Source organism: Anabrus simplex, chromosome 1, assembly GCF_040414725.1.
Source record: "Anabrus simplex isolate iqAnaSimp1 chromosome 1, ASM4041472v1, whole genome shotgun sequence".
In the NCBI taxonomy this organism is placed as follows: domain Eukaryota; kingdom Metazoa; phylum Arthropoda; class Insecta; order Orthoptera; family Tettigoniidae; genus Anabrus; species Anabrus simplex.
In genome coordinates, this window is record NC_090265.1 from 781,715,253 (window position 1) to 781,733,176 (window position 17,924).

Sequence of the window (17,924 nt, forward strand, 5' to 3'; positions counted from 1 at the left end):
TCATTGAATTTTTTCTTTTCCTCTGAGTACATTGCAGATAGTTCCTTAGGGGTGATTTAGCTGTGATAGATTCCGATTTTGTCATAATTTTGAAGGTGAGTTTTTTCAATATCTTTTTATTGCATTGGTTAATTTTACTCAAAATAAGCTTGTTCCGTGTGGAAATTCATCAATATCTTTAGAAATAAATGCTATTCTGAACCTGGCCTCTCGGGCCGAGTGCGCCTGATAATGTTATATCAGGAGTTTCTGGCTTGATATTGTCTTTAGGGTAATTTAATTCGTAAGAAGCTTGTTCCATGATATTAGTTTTCATTTTAGGGGTTAGACATAGTCTAACATTGTACAACTAAGGTTGTTAGCTTTAGAGGGCCTCATGATGTTTTCTGACGAAAGGCAGGCACTTCCTCCTACCTTAAATAGGTATTGTTTTCCCGCCAATACTCGGGTTCGCTAATTGCCGTGGTTACCCACTGGGCGATGGGGTCGCCACATCGCTACGCCTGGTACTGCATACTGTTGCATATCAGCAGGGGAAAAAAAGCACTTACGGTATATAGTTTACATGAACGGTTTAGAAGTTATTGTCATTTTAGTTTGCTTGTCCGACCCTCGTCCTGTTTCTCCACGGGGTCGGGTGAGAGGTGAGATGAATCTGTCAAGGCGGGTTGCAAAAGAACAAGAGTTGACCAAGGGAGGTTGTATAGGATAGATTGAAGTGAGGAGCCTAGCACAAGTAAGTGGAAGCAATTCTAGGACTCAGCTAAGGGCCCTGTGGTTGTAAACCCATGGGCCCTGGGGCCCCTTTTAGTCACTTCTTATGACAGGCAAGGGATACTCTGGATATTATTCTATTGCCCCCACTAACAGGGGTTGAAATATCTCAGATAAGTGTAATATGGCAGGGGTAAGAGATGTAATGCTCACTTCACGGCACTGACTGCACTCGCTTGACTGTCACACTTAAATGACACTGTCCACTGTCTCTGACCTGTGAACTTCACAGGAGTACTCTCACACACAGTACTCCTCAGCAGTACACTCACTCAACAGCAATGAACCTCTGACTGCACTGACTGTCAGACACTGATATAACTCCTCGACATACTTCTCCGTGGAACTGAGTGTATTGTTCTGTTCTGTCTGTCGCTGAGGAGTTGAGTCTCTCATGTCCAGCTGCTGTGAAATGGGTTCAGCAAAGACAATGAATGACCAGTGGATGGATGAGTGCTAGTGACCATTAAGATGGACAGTGTACAGTGAATAGAATTGTGAGACTATGTGGCTATATTAGTGCACAACGTGCATAATTGTGGACATTTATTAGAGTGGTGAACTGTGTGTAGTGTGATTAATTTGGTAAGTGAGAGAGCACACGTTGGTATACTTGTGTGTCCATATAGTGTGTAAGAATTAGCAGCAAATAAATCTTGGTCTTAGAATTTAAACTCTACCAGTTGTGTGTTAATCTCTTTTCCCAGGATTCAGAAGAAAGCATCCTTGACCTTAATTAAGGTACTGCCCCAGCATTTGCCTGGTATAAAAACGGGAAACCACAGAAAACCATCTTCAGGGCTGCCAATGGTGGGATTGAAACTGAACATCTCGCTTACAGCTACATGGCCCTAACCACACTCCCAACTCGCTCAGTGAGGGGGTGAAAGTGCCTCATGGGGGTCACTGTAAGTACCTAGGTGTTAAGATAGGGATGGGGAAAGTGCATTAACAAAGTTGTGAATAAAGGTTACAGATCTCTTCTAGTCATGAGGGTATATAGGGTTTGTAAGAGCATGTACGTCACTGTTAAGACCCCAACTAGAGTATGGTTCCAGTGTATGGGACCCTCACTTGATATGAGAACTGGAAAAATCCAAAGGGAAGCAGCACAATTTGTTGTGGGTGATTTCTGATAAAAGGGTAGTGTTAAGAAGATGTTGCAAACTTTGGGGTGAGAATACTTGGGAGTAAGCTGCTTGACTAAGTGGTATGTTCCAAACTGTTAGTAAAAAGATGGCTTGGAATGACGTTAGTAGGCAAATCATTTTGAATGGCATTTTTGAAAGTATGAAAATGTAGAATACAAGAGGACAAATTGGACAGACACTTGTTTATAGGAAGAGGAATTAGGGATTCAAAGAATCTGTCAAGGAAGGTGTTCTACATATTTCCAGTTCCTTTGAAATCATTGAAGGAAAGGAAAAATGAGCCCAGTTGGGTTATTTCTTAGCAAACTCACCAATGCCTGTAGGTAGAGATTAGTGTGTGATTTGATATTTCCTCCTCATTTTCCTCCGCTGCCACCTCCTTGCTGCTGTGAGGGAATCAAGCCCCCTCGGATTTTCAATAGTCTGTCGTTCTGTGAATAGAAAGAAGATTAGCTTTGTGACACATGTTTGTTACTTCTGTTTGCTCGGATAAAAACATACAGCATCCTGTATGGAGAGTGAGTCCAGTGTTATGTTTCTGGTGATTGGTGTATTACAACCTTCAAAAATTGGTCATTTTAAAAGTATTTTGAATCTCAGCTCCTACTAAAAGTACAATCCATTCTTGAGATTTTACTATCAATGTACAGCATATTACGACTTCCAAAAATTCTAATGTATTCATGTCGGGAAGCACTTCTAATGGTTCTCATATTCCAACAAAATAGTAGCATTATGGAAATGTTGCAAAGTTTGGGCTGGGAAGACTTGGGAGTAAGGAGACAAGCTGTTCGACTAAGTTTGGGCTGGGAAGACTTGGGAGTAAGGAGATGAGTTGCTCGTCTAAGTGGTATATAAGCAAAATTATCACAAAAATAATTTAATTTATTAAAACTCAAAATGAATCTATCAAATCTGTAGAACTTCCTAATGGCGAGGTGACTAGGGATAAGACCAAAATATTACAGGATTTCCAAAGGCACTTTGAAACTGCTGAACTGTTATGAAAATGTTACTCCATTAGATGATGAACCTTATGATTTTGGCAGCACAAATACCACTAGTCTGACATGGTTGGAAGTAGAGACAGCTATATCTAAGCTGAAAAACAACACATCAACTGGATCAGATGAATTAAGTGTTGAGATGATCAAAGCACTAGAAGAGGTTGGACAACAGTGGTGCTAAATAGAATCTGGAAAGAGAATGTAATACCCAATAACTGGAAGCAAGGAGTCATCATCCCATTGTTGAAAAAAGGTGATAGAAAGAAATGTACCATCTACAGAGGTATATCTCTGCTATCACATGGCCTCAAAATCTACGAATCCATCCTTGAGAGCAGGATTAGAAAAATGTTGAACTACTCTTGAGGAGAAACAACATGGATTTAAACCTCATAGATCAACTATAGACCTCATTTTTGCCACCAGAATGCTCTATGAGAAGTATTGGGAGAAAGGTAAACCACTTGTAACTGTTTTTCTGGACATCGAGAAAGCATACGACCATGTACCACGCAGGCATATATGGAAATGTTTGAGACATAAGAAAGTGCCTGATGACATCATAGCACGAGTACAACGATTATATGATGGAACCAAATGTTGTGTCCAGGTCCAGGATGGAATGTCAGGTTGGTTCAAAATGAAGAGTGGAGTCCAGCAAGGAAGTTGTCTTTCACCACTTCTCTTCATAATCATAATGGATGAAGTTTTAAAAGCGGTTAAAAGAAAGGATCCAACAACTAATGCCCTGGTTTTTGCTGATGATGTAATGGTATGGGGTCAGACAGCAGCAGAAGTACAAACTAGACTAAATCTCTGGCATGAAGTTTTTACAATCTTAGGTCTCAAAATCAGCGAAACGAAGACATTGGCTTGGTGATGAGTAGAAACTCGCCAGCTGTTCATCTAAGAATTGGAGATGAGGAGATGGATATTGTAGACAACTTCCAGTATTTAGGTCATGTTCTGTCATCAGACAATACCATACATCAAGAGATTAGCACGCTGTATGTCAAATACTTTGGGATGAAACATTTCTCTTAGTTTCCAAGATCAGCTTGTACAAAATATATCTAGTACCTATATTGACGTATGGTCTGGAAGCAGCAACACTTACTGGACCAACAAAGAGTTGTCTTTAGGCCACAGAAATGAAGTTCCTCCATTCTTGTCTACAAAAAAACAAAAATAGATAAAATAAGGAATGTGGATATCTGGCAACAGCTTGGATTGGAAAGAAGCTTGCTGGAGAGTCTAGAAGTGAAGAGATTGCAATGGTATAGTCATATGAAAAGAATGGACCATCACAGGACTCCTCGAACATACTTTGACCACAATGTTCCTGGGAAGAGACCAAGAGGAAGACCTTGTGATGTTTGTGAAAAACAAATATTGAAGGACCTTGAAATTAGGGATGTGAACTGGTATCGCATATATGAGCAGCATCCGTGGATGGATAGGACAAACTGGAGGAGGCTCGTACACATCTGCACCCGGCTTGCTGGAGCGAAGAAATGATAATGGTGATGATCACCACATATTGGTATATTCCAAGCTTTCAGTGGAGAGATGGCGTGGAATGACATTAGTAGAAGAATAAGTTTGTGTGATGTTTTAAAAAGTAGAAAAGATAAAGTTGGAAATCAAGAGAACACATTGGGGCAAATACTCATTTATAGGAAAAGAAGTTAGGGGTTGGAATAACTTACCAAGGGAGATGTTCAATAAATTTCTGAATTCTTTGCAATCATTTAAGAAAAGGGTAGGAAAACATCAGATAGAGAATATGCCACCTGGGCTACTTCCTTATGTGCAGATCAAGGTGGGTGGGAGGGTGGGTAGGTAGGTAGGTAGGTCTAATTTAATTACATGAATTAAAAACTAGTACTGTATAATATTGTTCCACCTAGTCTTTACATTCATATTTATTCATTTTCAAGATTGGATTAAAAGAAACAGTACACATTTCAGCCTCAATAGGCCATCTTCAGCTGCATAGAAATAACATTGGCTTAGAATTTAATGTATTGAAAATTATAAAATATGAGTAAAATTTACTCTCATATGATATACTTCTAACATAAAATAGATGCATGCTAAGACCTCATTAGATGAGAGAATCACCCATTGTGGTAAAATGAAGTCAGAACTAGAATTTTTGAGTTTACATTTTAAATTTTACTTATTCTATGTTTGTAAACTACCCCCTTTAGGTGGGGGATGCAGACAAAGAATACACCCACGGTATCCCCCTGCCTTTTGTAAGAGGCTACTAAAAGAGGCAACCAAGGGATGATTGAATCAGAACCATGAAACTACTTGTGATTAGTACCATCACGCAGGGAAAGTCATGGGTCGCCTTGACTTGCGAATAGCTATTTTTTTTTTTTTTTGCTAGTTGCTTTACGTCGCACCGACACAGATAGGTCTTATGGCGACGATGGGATGGGAAAGGCCTAGGAGTTGGAAGGAAGCAGCCGTGGCCTTAATTAAGGTACAGCCCCAGCATTTGCCTGGTGTGAAAATGGGAAACCACGGAAAACCATTTTCAGGGCTGCCGACAGTGGGGCTCGAACCCACGATCTCCCGGATGCAAGCTCACAGCCGCGCGCCTCTACGTGCATGGCCAACTCGCCCAATACTTGCGAATAGTACCACTGTGTTAGGTACACAATAGGTTTGTGATTAGTAGCAGCAAGGAGCACTTCACTGTGGGTTTCCAGTACCTGTGATTCGTACCACTATATGCGGAACATCACAGGCTTATGTTGCTTGTGATTTGTACTATTATATGAGAAACACCACGGGTCTGGGCATTGCCTGTGATTAGTACCACTGTTGGTCTGCGTTGCCTGTGATTTGTACCCACTATGTGAGGAACACCATAGGATAGTACGAGTCCCTGCGATTAGTACACCTATATGAGGTGCTCCATGGGTTTTCGTTGCCTATGAGTGGCGCCATTATGTGAGAAACACCATAGGTCTGCGTTACCTGTACGACATACAATACTTGTGAGTAGTACCATAATGTTGTTTGGAACACAATAAGTTTATGCTATCTTTGATTAGTACCGCAACATGAGAAATACCATGATTCTACTTTGCTAGTGATAAGTGCCATTATGAGGGACCGTTGACCTGGATAATGAACCCCTTTATACAACAAGCATCATCGATTCAGGATTGTGCTTTGGAAGCAGTCCCTTGGTCAGTAATATTGTTTCTGGGAAGGAGAGACATTGCAGGTCCGATCCACTGATTGTTTCAAGTTCATATTCATCCATTCATTCTTCATCATCACATTTTTAATTCTGGTAAGTGGATGAATTAAGTACTTTAAAATTGTCATTGCATTTCATCTCATTTCGTACCATTAGAGGCCTATGACCTAGATGTTAGGCCCCTTCAAACAACAAGCATCATCATCATCATCATCATCATCATTTGTAAACTGATAGTCTGACCATGACAAATAGAATACCTAGCGAGATCACTCACCGAGTTCAAGCAGAGCGGCACTAGTGGAGCCTAACACCAACGCTACATGTCAACTGTTTTAGTGGAGGTTACACTAATATGCAAATAACCAAATAGAACTCCCCCCCCCCCCCAAAAATGAATTTAAACAGAGCACATAAAACATTCCGTGTTCTTAATCTGCCCTTGTGGGAAATGAATCCTGGCTTTGACTGAGGAAAGAGACATTTAGCTCGTATTAAATTATAAGTTGCATACTTTAGTCACCTTTTGAGAGACATTGTTGGCTTTTGGGCATCGGTAAGAGAACTAGGCTGACCGTGAATTTGACTATCATTAGGCAGACTCTGAACCATACTGTTCACTGTTGTCATCACTGCTTCACTCACATCGTAATTCTTTTCCTTATCCTCTGGATACTGTCTTCATTCCTTTTCCTACTGGGTGCCTTTCGCAGTTTTACCTCAGTGGATAGGTATTTCGGTAAATTTGGAAAAATATGAGGCACCGCTCCTGGTTTTAATTTCCACCTCACACGAGGAATTTCACCGCTTTTACAGTTCACAACAAAACAGTCTGCCTTTTAAAGTTAGTTAAATCTGCCGAAAAATGCAGGTCAAATATTCTGCTTTGGGCTGACAATTGCTTATCTTTCTGCAGAATAACTCTAGTCCACTTCGCAAACAGATAAAATATTGTCTACCATCAGGCTTCCTTCCGTAACCCGATTTACAACCAGGAATGAAACAGTACGACATTTTCTTGAAATAATAAAAAATTAGTTCATTGTACACACAAAGCACACAAAACAAACAAATTCTCTCAATAGACGTTAAAATTGTTACCATGACTTCATGCACGCACGCTATTACATACATCAACAATTTGGCACACGTGTTGTTGCAACTGGTGCGTTGTGACTGCAGTGCCACACTGTAGTAGGGTAACCAACGACAATGTTAAGAGAGCGGAGTGATCACACTAGGTATTCTATTTGTCATGGTCTGACATTGGAAACAGTCATAAAGCGAACACAACTTCCTGTTTCCGGCTATGTTACCAACCTATGAGGTCCAAGAAACATGTAAGCAGAGTACCAACTTGCAAGAATCAAAACTCAAAATTCAGTTCGTGAACACAGTACCATCTACTTGAATATTTATAATAAATTGCTTTGTCAATAAATTTTTTCAAAAACTTGGGAAAATAAGGTACTGCATACTTCTTTCTTTCTTTCTTTCTTTCTTTCTTGCAAACTGGCCAAACTTAGGACCATGCCAATATCACTTCACTTCCTTCTTATCCCTTCTTCCTTCCTCTTTCTCCACAGTGACTTCATTCTTTCAGAATGTTGCACTCTTCTCTCTTCAGTCCATCTTCCCCCTCTGTGTTCTTTCTTTTCTTCCACTAGAACTTTTATGTTGCAAAGTCTTTTCCCGAATTGGTCTCTATCACAACATTCTTCATCTGCAATTCTTAACCTCTTGAGTTCTTGCTTGGCATATCCCCCTGGTTCTTCAAGTAGTATATTTTATTAAAAATTTGTTTATTTAACCTTGCTGGATCCATTCTGACCATGTATCCATAGAATTGCAGCCGTCTTTCCCTTATTGTTGTTTCCAGGTCTTCTGTTCTTTTGTATATCTCCTTATTTGATCATAATCTGTAGTTTCCCTCTACCACTCTTGGGCCGTAAATCCTCCTTAATATTCTCCTTCCAATCTTTAGTAGTTTTTCCAGGTTTGTTAGTGTTGCTGTTTCCACCGCATACAGAATCACTGGTTTGGCATTAATGGAAAGATTCTTTTTGTTGTAAATGTTTAGCATTTCCAACTTAAGTCTCCTATTTTCCATGGCTTTATCCATCCTGTTGCTACTGATAATCTCTCCCAGGTATTTAAACTGCTTTGTGACCTTCATTACACCATATTTTGTCTTCATTGTTCTTTTCACATAGTTCCTGTCTGTGCACATCTTCTCTGTTTTTGAGGAGATTTTTAAACCTGTTTTCTCGACTATCTCCTGTAGTTCATTTATCTGTGATATTGCTTCCTGTTTTGTCTCAGCAGAGAGTGCCAGATAATCAGCAAAGGCCAAACACTTGGGTTTTACATGTTTATTTTTACTACCTATTATAGCACCTGAGTCATTTTGTTTCCACAGCATTTTCATGACCTTGTCTAGAACCATGTTGAACAATGTTGGTGATAAGGTGTCACCCTGTCTCAGACCTGTTTTTATCTGGAAGTGTTTGCTGATTTCTCCTCGAAATTTCACTTTGGATATGGTGTTTGTTAGTGTTAACCTAAGTAAGTTGAGTGTTTTTTGATTGATGCCATATTCTCTCAAAATATCCATCAATGTGTCTCTATCTGTTGAATCGTATGCTTTTTGAAAGTCAACGAAAGGTAGATGTTCTTTGGTTGCGCATTGTAATATTTGATTATCATTTTTAGATTCAAGATTTGATCCTGGCAAGAGCACCCTCTCCTGAAGCCACCCTGATACTCTCCCAACTTGTGGTCAATTTGCGGTGCCAGTCTGCTCAAGAGGAGTTTATAAAAAATCTTATACATGACAGATAAAAGTGATATTCCTTGGTAGTTGCTGATGTCTGTTTTCAGTCCCTTTTTATATAGTGGGTGTATTAATGCCACTAGCCAGTCTTCTGGTATTTTTCCATCTCTCCAAATATTCTGGAACAGTTCTGTCGCTTCAGTGATAAAGGCGTCATTGGCTATCTTCCACAGTTCTGCTATTACTCCATCCTCACCAGATGCTTTGTTGTTCTTTAGGGAGTTTATTACTTCCTGTACCTCTTTGTCATCTGGTGGTTCAGAATCTGGGTTCTGGATTGTGTCCTTCTCAATCTCCAATTTTTCCCATGGCGATTCACAGTTAAGGATGTCTTCAAAGTACTTTGCAAGGATCTCACAGTTATCTTTATTGTTCAGGGCAAGAGTTCCATCTGTTTTCTTGAAATGCAGGCTTGGTACTATATAGCCTTTGATTCTATTTTTAAAAGCCCTGTGGAATAATCTGGTATTGTTTTTCTTGAAGTTCTCATCCTTTTCTGTGACTTATGCCCTAAGGTGTTCTATTCTGACTCTTCTCAGTGTTTGGTGTGTTTCTTTCCTTATTTCTCGTGATTTTTCCAAATTTATCACAGTGTTATTCTCGTTCCATGATTTTCATGCCTCAAATCTTTCTTTGATTGCATTTTCGCATTCTGCATTCCAACATGCATGTTTGCTTTGATATTTCATAGATGCTAATTCAACTTTTGGCTCCTACAGATTTTTTGTCACTTCATTCCAATTTTTTGGCACCTGTAGCTTTTTCCTGTATTCTTCCCTCTTTTCTTGGATGAGTAATTCACGGTCAATTTTTGGCACTCTATTGCCACAGGTTTGTGTTTTTCGTCCGGGTATGAAATTCATCTTAATCTGTGATAAATAATGGTCTGATGTTACATTAACCACTTTTCTAACTTTGACGTTATGAATTTCCTTGAAATTGTTCTTGGATATCGCTACATGGTGTAGTTGAAATTCGCCTAGCAAGGGGTTTGGTGATACAAACGTTTTCTTTTTGTTGGGGCGTGCTTTTGAAATGGGTAGACATTAGTTTGAAGTTGTTCATATTGCATAAATTGATCAGTCTTTCTCTGTTTTTATTCATCCTGTTGTGTGCCAGGTATTGTCCAACTATTTCAGTGTACTTCCTTTCCTGCCCCACTTGTGTATTAAAGTCTCCAAGGAGAATTTTGATGTTATTTTTTGGGATCTTGAGTATTTCATCCCCCAGTTTGTCCCAAAACTCTTCAACCATATCGGGGTTCTTTTTATTATCCTCATTTATTGGTGCATGAGCATTTATCAGTGTGTATTTCTTATCCGCTAATTTGACCTTCATGAGCAGTGTTGCCAACTTATATTTTCAAGATCCGCTAAATACTACTAAAAATCCGCTAAAATTCCTCTAAGAAATCTGATCTCAAATAATGAGCAATAAAAATGAACAATAATAATAAAAATAAATCTAATAATAATAATAATAATAATAATAATAATAATAATAATAATAATAATAATAATAATAATAATAATAATAATAATAATAATATCTGCACTCACCTGATCTGTGAGTTTCATTGGGATTAATCCTCTGCCTGCGAGCCGGCAAGCTAAAACTTGTAGGCATTTTCTGCCGGGTGCAAACTAGGTGAATCCCCTACCTCAAAGGCTACACACAGAACAGGCCAGTTCATTAAACGGTCTTCCTTCAGAGCATAAATATAAATGCTACTCTCTCACAGTTTCATTATCTGTCGTCATTCGTCAACTAAGAGATAAGTAACCTTTCCCCATGCGGCCACGCATTACAAATTTATGATACCATGATCTCATAACATCAAAAATCCAAATAACATGTTTTCCTCATGTGACTGCTAGCTCCTGACAAGAAATACAGAATAGCTTGGAGACATACTGGAGTACAAATTTTAAAAAAATGTAAAATGGATAAAACACGAAATTTCGCTATAATAAATCTAGAATTCCACCAAAAAATCTGCTGTCTGCTAAATGATATATTTCTCCACCAACAGTCTTTTAATTCCGCCAAATGTAGTGGAAAATCCGCTAAGTTGGCAACACTGGTCATGAGCGATAGTCTTAAAGTTTACACTCTTGAAGTCGACTATAGTTTTTAAAAACTTTTTGTTTACTACAAAGGCTGTTCCCAGTTGCGGGACGTTTTTCATGATCTTTTTTCCAGCCTTTCCTTTGAAGATTCTGAACCCATCTGATTCAAAGGGTTCTTCATCGATGTACCGCGTTTCCTGGTGGAGGGCCAGTATCGAGATGTCGAGTCTATGTAGCTCCGCTGTTAACTGTTTCAGTTTTCCAACCTGAATAAGAGAGTTGATGTTGAATGCTCCAAAATAGTATTTTCTCTTATTCTTGAATTTAGCAATGTTCTTGTGGTGCTCCAATTGACTCACGAGCTTCAAAATGTCAGGCACCCTGGAATCCAAAAGCTTGATTTTGTCTTTAGGGTAATTTAATTCGTAAGAAGCTTGTTCCATGATATTAGTTTTCATTTTAGGGGTTAGACATAGTCTAACATTGTACAACTAAGGTTGTTAGCTTTAGAGGGCCTCATGATGTTTTCTGACGAAAGGCAGGCACTTCCTCCTACCTTAAATAGGTATTGTTTTCCCGCCAATACTCGGGTTCGCTAATTGCCGTGGTTACCCACTGGGCGATGGGGTCGCCACATCGCTACGCCTGGTACTGCATACTGTTGCATATCAGCAGGGGAAAAAAAGCACTTACGGTATATAGTTTACATGAACGGTTTAGAAGTTATTGTCATTTTAGTTTGCTTGTCCGACCCTCGTCCTGTTTCTCCACGGGGTCGGGTGAGAGGTGAGATGAATCTGTCAAGGCGGGTTTTTATGACTGGATGCTCCTCCTGATGTCAACCTCATCAGAGGGGTTAATGAGATGAAATGAATGACGTGATATATGATAGTACGAAAGGAGAGGGTGAAACCCAGTGCCAGCACATAGCCTATTTCTGTTGAATAGCACCAAGGGGTCTGCTCAGGTCTTAAGTCTTCATCCAACGTACGAATTGCCATCAGAAGCATCAAATGCCCTCATTCCATATCAGCAATGTGGAGAGTTTGGAATTTAATCCAGGCTTTTGGCGCGCAATCTAATGATTAGAAATTGTATATCACCAACTCCCCTACCCTGCTGGCCAACATTCTGATGGTGAAATTTTTTTCGACCAACTGGACTCAAACTGGCTAACCCGAGTGTCAGACCATTTATACTTATGCGCCTTAAAGATCATGGCCACCAGGTGGGCTAATTTATTGTCTTTAAGTGTAGTGCTAATTTCGCATTCTGAGAAAAGAATGAGCTTTGGTAAAGCGACACACTGAGCTATGTACATACAGCTGATGTAATCTACGAGGAAATCTTATGAGACTTATCGCAATAAATTCAAATATTGATCCGTGTGAAGCTGGGATGAATCAATGGTCAATAAATAAAGTGATTTATCAATAATCAGGCTACCTTATGTGACTTACCAGCTCTGTCAATTCTTGATTTCTTTTTACAATTGCAGGTCTCTCTTCTCATGCATAAGTCACACCTCTTGCATTTCTTTGGTGACAGACGTAGTGCTGGGAACAGAAAATAAGAATTTTATGGGGTATATATTGATGACTGTCTGGTTTGCTTTTCAAGAAGTTAAATTCTCAAGTCATGTTTGTTAAGCTCGTAGATGGTAATAATAACAGTATTAAACAGTAATAACAGTAACTATTTTAAATAGTTTATGTTGGGTCCACCTAGTCACTACACTTTTAATGATTGAAAATTATTTATTCTAACATACATGTTTCAGAAGGGAAACATCATTAAAAGTGTATTGACAAGGTGAACCAACATAAACTATTTTAAATAGTTTCTTTAATAGATGTAGACAAGTCAATACGGGATCAAATAAAATACCTATTATGGTTAAGGCTGGTTGATTGGAGGTTATGCCCAAAAGGAAAATACATAATAAATCATTCACAGCAGCACACATAAGGAAAAATTCACAATTTTAATATTTCAATGAAAATTAAATTCACAGAGCGAGTTGGCCATGCGGTTAGGGGCATGCAGCTGTAAGCTTGCATCCAGGAGATAGTGGGTTCGAACCACTCAAGATTGTTTTTCATGGTTTGCCATTTTCACATCAGGCAAATTCTGGGGCTGTATGTTAATTAAGGCCATGGCGACTTCCTTCCTACTACTAGACCTTTCCTATCCATCATTGCCATAAGACCTATCTGCGTCAGTGTGACGTAAAACAAATTAAAAAACAGAAAATTAAATTCTAGATGGGAAACATCGTTTTGAAAAGCCAAAATTCAAGAAATTTTTTAAAGAAAACTTTACCTAATTATAATCTGATAAAACGAGAACTTACTTCAAGTCAGATTTCTCTCTCTCTCTCTCTCTCTCTTCTCTTTTTTCATTGTTGCTCATATCATTCGGATTAATGATGAGACGGTCGACAGTCATACAGCACAGACCGACCAATCTCCTGGATGTCATCTCTCCCACCACCACCCCACTCACCAGAGCTTCATTAATGTCCTCACTTCTATGAGTTTTATTATTACGCCCAACGTATCTGTTTTTCCAGGCTCCACATCAACTCAATGGAGGTAAAGCTTCCATTGAACCTTCGCGAACGGATGATGTCATAGTCGTTAGAGGTACAAAATGGTGGGTCAAGCATAAGGGCATGTGTCACCAGTATTCTTTAGTTTGAATTAGTTTCTTATATTAATGACAGTTTTAGCTGAAGCCACCTTGCTTGATCCCAGATTAAAGAAACAAGCTTTCCTGTCTATGCAGCTTACAATAAGGTGAAACTATTGCTTATCCAGAAAGATGCATCTGTGATAATTGACTGTGATGAGGTACCAAGGGAATTGGAGGAGCGACAACATGTAGGGGACTCAAATGAAGATTTATTGTGGGGAGAGTTTGACTCCAGTGTTAAACATTTTACAGACCTCATTACGCCGCTGGCTGCCTCGATAATAGAATAAGGTTTTTTTTTCTAGAGGCTTTACGTCGCACTGGATAAGTATATTGACGAGCCATTTCTGGCAAGGAAGGCAGATCCCTTTAGGTGATGGCAAGATACACATATACAAGGCTGCACCAGCTAATGTTAAGACGACTGTGTGTTGTCGGTTGCTCTGTTCCATGTGAGCGTGTTTTTTTCAGAGCTGGAAATACTTTAACTGAGTTGAGATGACACCTTACGTCCACAATATTAGCAAACATAATTAAAATTCAAGTGAAATTCCAAGTATATATTTTGCATCATGTGTCTTCTAAATCCTCCAACATAAGGTACGAGTACTACTCATTGTTTTCAATCATCATTGTTTCCATTTTACTGTTATCTCCTTCTGCCTGTTTTCTGCTGCACCCTCTAATAGGTGATCCGTCCATCTCAGTCAAGCACTATTATGCAGTTACATTAATATCAATCAATCAATACTGATCTGCATTTAGGGCAGTCGTCCAGGTGACAGATTCCCTATCTGTTGTTTTCCTAGCCTTTTCTTAAATGATTACAAAGAAATTGGAAATTTATTGAACATCTCCCTTGGTAAGTTATTCCAATCCCTAACTCCCCTTCCTATAAATGAATATTTGCCCCAGTTTGTCCTCTTGAATTCCAACTTTATCTTCATATTGTGACCTTTCCTACTTTTATAAACGCCACTCAAAATTATTCGTCTACTAATGTCATTCCACGCCATCTCTCCGCTGACAGCTCGGAACATACCACTTAGTCAAGCAACTCTCCTTCTTTCTCTCAATTCTACCCAGCCCAAACTTTGCAACATTTTTGTAACGCTACTCTTTTGTCGGAAATCACCCAGAAAAAATCGAGCTCCTTTTCTTTGGATTTTTTCCAGTTCTTGAATCAGGTAATCCTGGTGAAGGTCCCAGACACTGGAACCATACTCTAGTTGGGGTCTTACCAGAGACTTATATGCCCTCTCCTTTATATCCTTACTACAACCCCTAAACACCCTCATAACCATGTACAGAGATCTGTACCCTTTATTTACAATCCCATTTATATGACTACCCCAATGAAGATCTTTCCTTATATTAACACCTAGATACTTACAATGATCCCCAAAAGGAACTTTCACCCCATCAACGCAGTAATTAAAACTGAGAGGACTTTTCCTATTTGTGAAACTCAGAACCTGACTTTTAACCCCATTTATCAACATACCATTGCCTGCTGTCCATCTCACAACATTTTCAAGGTCACGTTGCAATTGCTCACAATCTTGTAACTTATTTATTACTCTATAGAGAATAACATCATCCACAAAAAGCCTTACCTCTGATTCCACTCCTTTACTCATATGATTTATATATATAAGAAAACATAAAAGTCCGATAATACTGCCTTGAGGAATTCCCCTCTTAATTATTACAGGGTCAGATAAAGCTTCACCTACTCTAATTCTCTGAGATCTATTTTCTAGAAATATAGCAACCCATTCAGTCACTCTTTTGTCTAGTCCAATTGCACTCATTTTTGCCAGTAGTCTCCCATGATCCACTCTATCAAATGCTTTAGACAGGTCAATCGCGATACAGTCCATTTGACTTTCTGAATCCAAGATATTTGCTATATCTTGCTGGAATCCTACAAATTAAGCTTCTTCCTTTTCTAATGCAGTACCTTGTAGCCATACTAAATATTAGGAAATTGAACTTATTACCAACTGTAATGCTCATGATTAAGTCACCTGGAATGATGTTGAATAGTCGACTATGAAATAGTCACTGTCCAACAACCCAGAATTCAACTTTGATTGACAGCATTACCTCTGGATGCAAAAGTCTATGAAGCAAAAATGTAAAATCTATGTTTAAGCTCTGTCATAGATACTGTAACAATTAAAATTAAAAGTATAATAGTTCCACCTTTTCAATAGAAATTCAAGTAAAGTGGGTTACTTTAAAGAAGAAACATTTATTAGGTACTAGTTTTGCCCCATTATGGGTCATAATCAGCCTAAAGCACGAGTTGCACATTGTATCAAATAGTCCATAGAAATTGTAAAAGAGTCGGAAAAACATAGTGGATTTGACACCATAAAGATGAAGAAGAAATAGTCACAATTGTGATAAAAGTTTCAGATAATGCAGAAAATGCATAAATTAACACACTTAGCATTGAAGGAAGAACTCAAGATGATCAATTTGAATGTCTAAGAATCTTGAGACTTGTAATTCTTTCATTATGAAGTTCTGACAGCTTGTGCTGTGATGTGTTGGATGTATTGCATAAGTGATATGATGGGAAGGTCACAATGGTGATAAAATTACAGATTATGGATAAAATGTATAAATTAATGTATTTAGTTGCCAGTCTGGATACCAAAGATTCTTCAGAGTTGTGTATCACTTGTTATGAAGTTCTAACAGCTGTATGTCATCAAAGGTAGTAGTGGTGTTAAGAAAACAATTTATGCACATGTAGTGAACAATGTAGAAAGATGGTACATATATGTCATTCAAAGAGATTAAAGTTCTTAAAAAGTGAAGGTAAAAGTAGGGCTTAAATGTCAAAATATTTCTGTGATGTAGGTGGAAAAGATTCGCAGTTCAATTTGGAAATAAGTGAAATAAATAATATTATTAATAATAAAAGCCAAATTAGTAAAGAGGGTAATGAAAAAAGGGGAAGAAACGAATAGAAAAGGTAGTAAAAAAAGTAATAAAAATATCTAATGTGTAATATGTGACTCACCTTACACTGCAATGTGTTGGACGTATTGCAGAACTTATGTGACGGGAAGTATGAGTAAGGAAGATAAGGAAGGGAGGGGAAAAAATGGATATGACAGATCGGTGAGAAATGGAGAAGGGCGGGGGAAGAGAGGAGGGGCTAATTTAAGGTTGGGCTGAGGGGTGAGGGAATAGGAGTAATTGCTGAGGAAAGCTGCTGTAGGTGACCTGTACTGTAGGCCAGAAATACCTTTCTTAAAACAGCATGAAGGCGTGGTCATAGGTGTTAAAAACATATGTCCTCACCATTACCGTCATCTCTCACTCACAAACTTTGGTGCAGATTGGTAATGGTCGCTGCCAACTTCATGCAGAGTTGGCTACAACCACAGATGACTCCAAATACAACGATTCACAACAAATCATTTGAACGATGATTCATTCTTACTCGTGCGACTCCAAATTCCACGATTCATTTGAATGACTAATCATTCATACCATGAATTGATTCACACGATTCTTTATTTTGAGTCGTTCAAATGAACGATTCGTTCACAAATTGACCCAACTCTAAACTGTTGACATGATGCGAGTGGCAGGCCAAACATCTGCATGTATCATGCGATTCCACTCGCTCCGAGTGAACTCAGCTAAAGGTCCAATAATACTGCCTTGAGGAATTCACCTATCAATGATTGCAGTATCAGATAATACTCAATCAGTCATCAATGATCTGCATTTATGGCTGTCAGACAGGTAGGAGATTCCCTATCAATTGTTTACCTAGCCCTTTCTTTAACATTTTCAAAGAGCTTGGAAATTTATCGAAAAATTCCCTTGATAAATTATTCCAATCTCTTACTCCTCATCCTATAAATGAATATTCACCCCAGTTTGTCTTTGATCTTTGATCTTTCCTACTTTTAAGAAGCTCTGCTTAAGCTTATTCACCTGCTAATGTCACTCCACACTATCTCTCCCGTGACAATTCGGAACACACCACTTATCGTAATTTATAAGCTTCATATCCGTCTTGATAATTCACACAGATGCAAAGAGGAGAAGAACTCCACCTAATCAATACTTGTTTATTATTCTTCTTGTCCGTTTCACCCTCTTTGGGGTACGATAGATCTATCAATGGTCAGTGAGTCGTGT

The 17,924-nt window shown here is 38.7% G+C and overlaps 1 protein-coding gene across 1 annotated transcript in view; it reads right to left on the reverse strand.

Annotated features, from left to right (window-relative positions):
• Positions 1–17,924, reverse strand: part of LOC136856943 (uncharacterized) — a 245,934-nt gene that overhangs the window by 39,460 nt on the left and 188,550 nt on the right. Inside the window, exons 8-9 of the mRNA XM_068231054.1 lie at positions 12,518–12,613; positions 2,237–2,356 (exon numbers count right to left, since the gene is read on the reverse strand). Coding sequence (XP_068087155.1) covers positions 2,256–2,356; positions 12,518–12,613 — 197 coding nt within the window. The 3' untranslated portion in view covers positions 2,237–2,255. The remainder of the gene's footprint in view (positions 1–2,236; positions 2,357–12,517; positions 12,614–17,924) is intronic.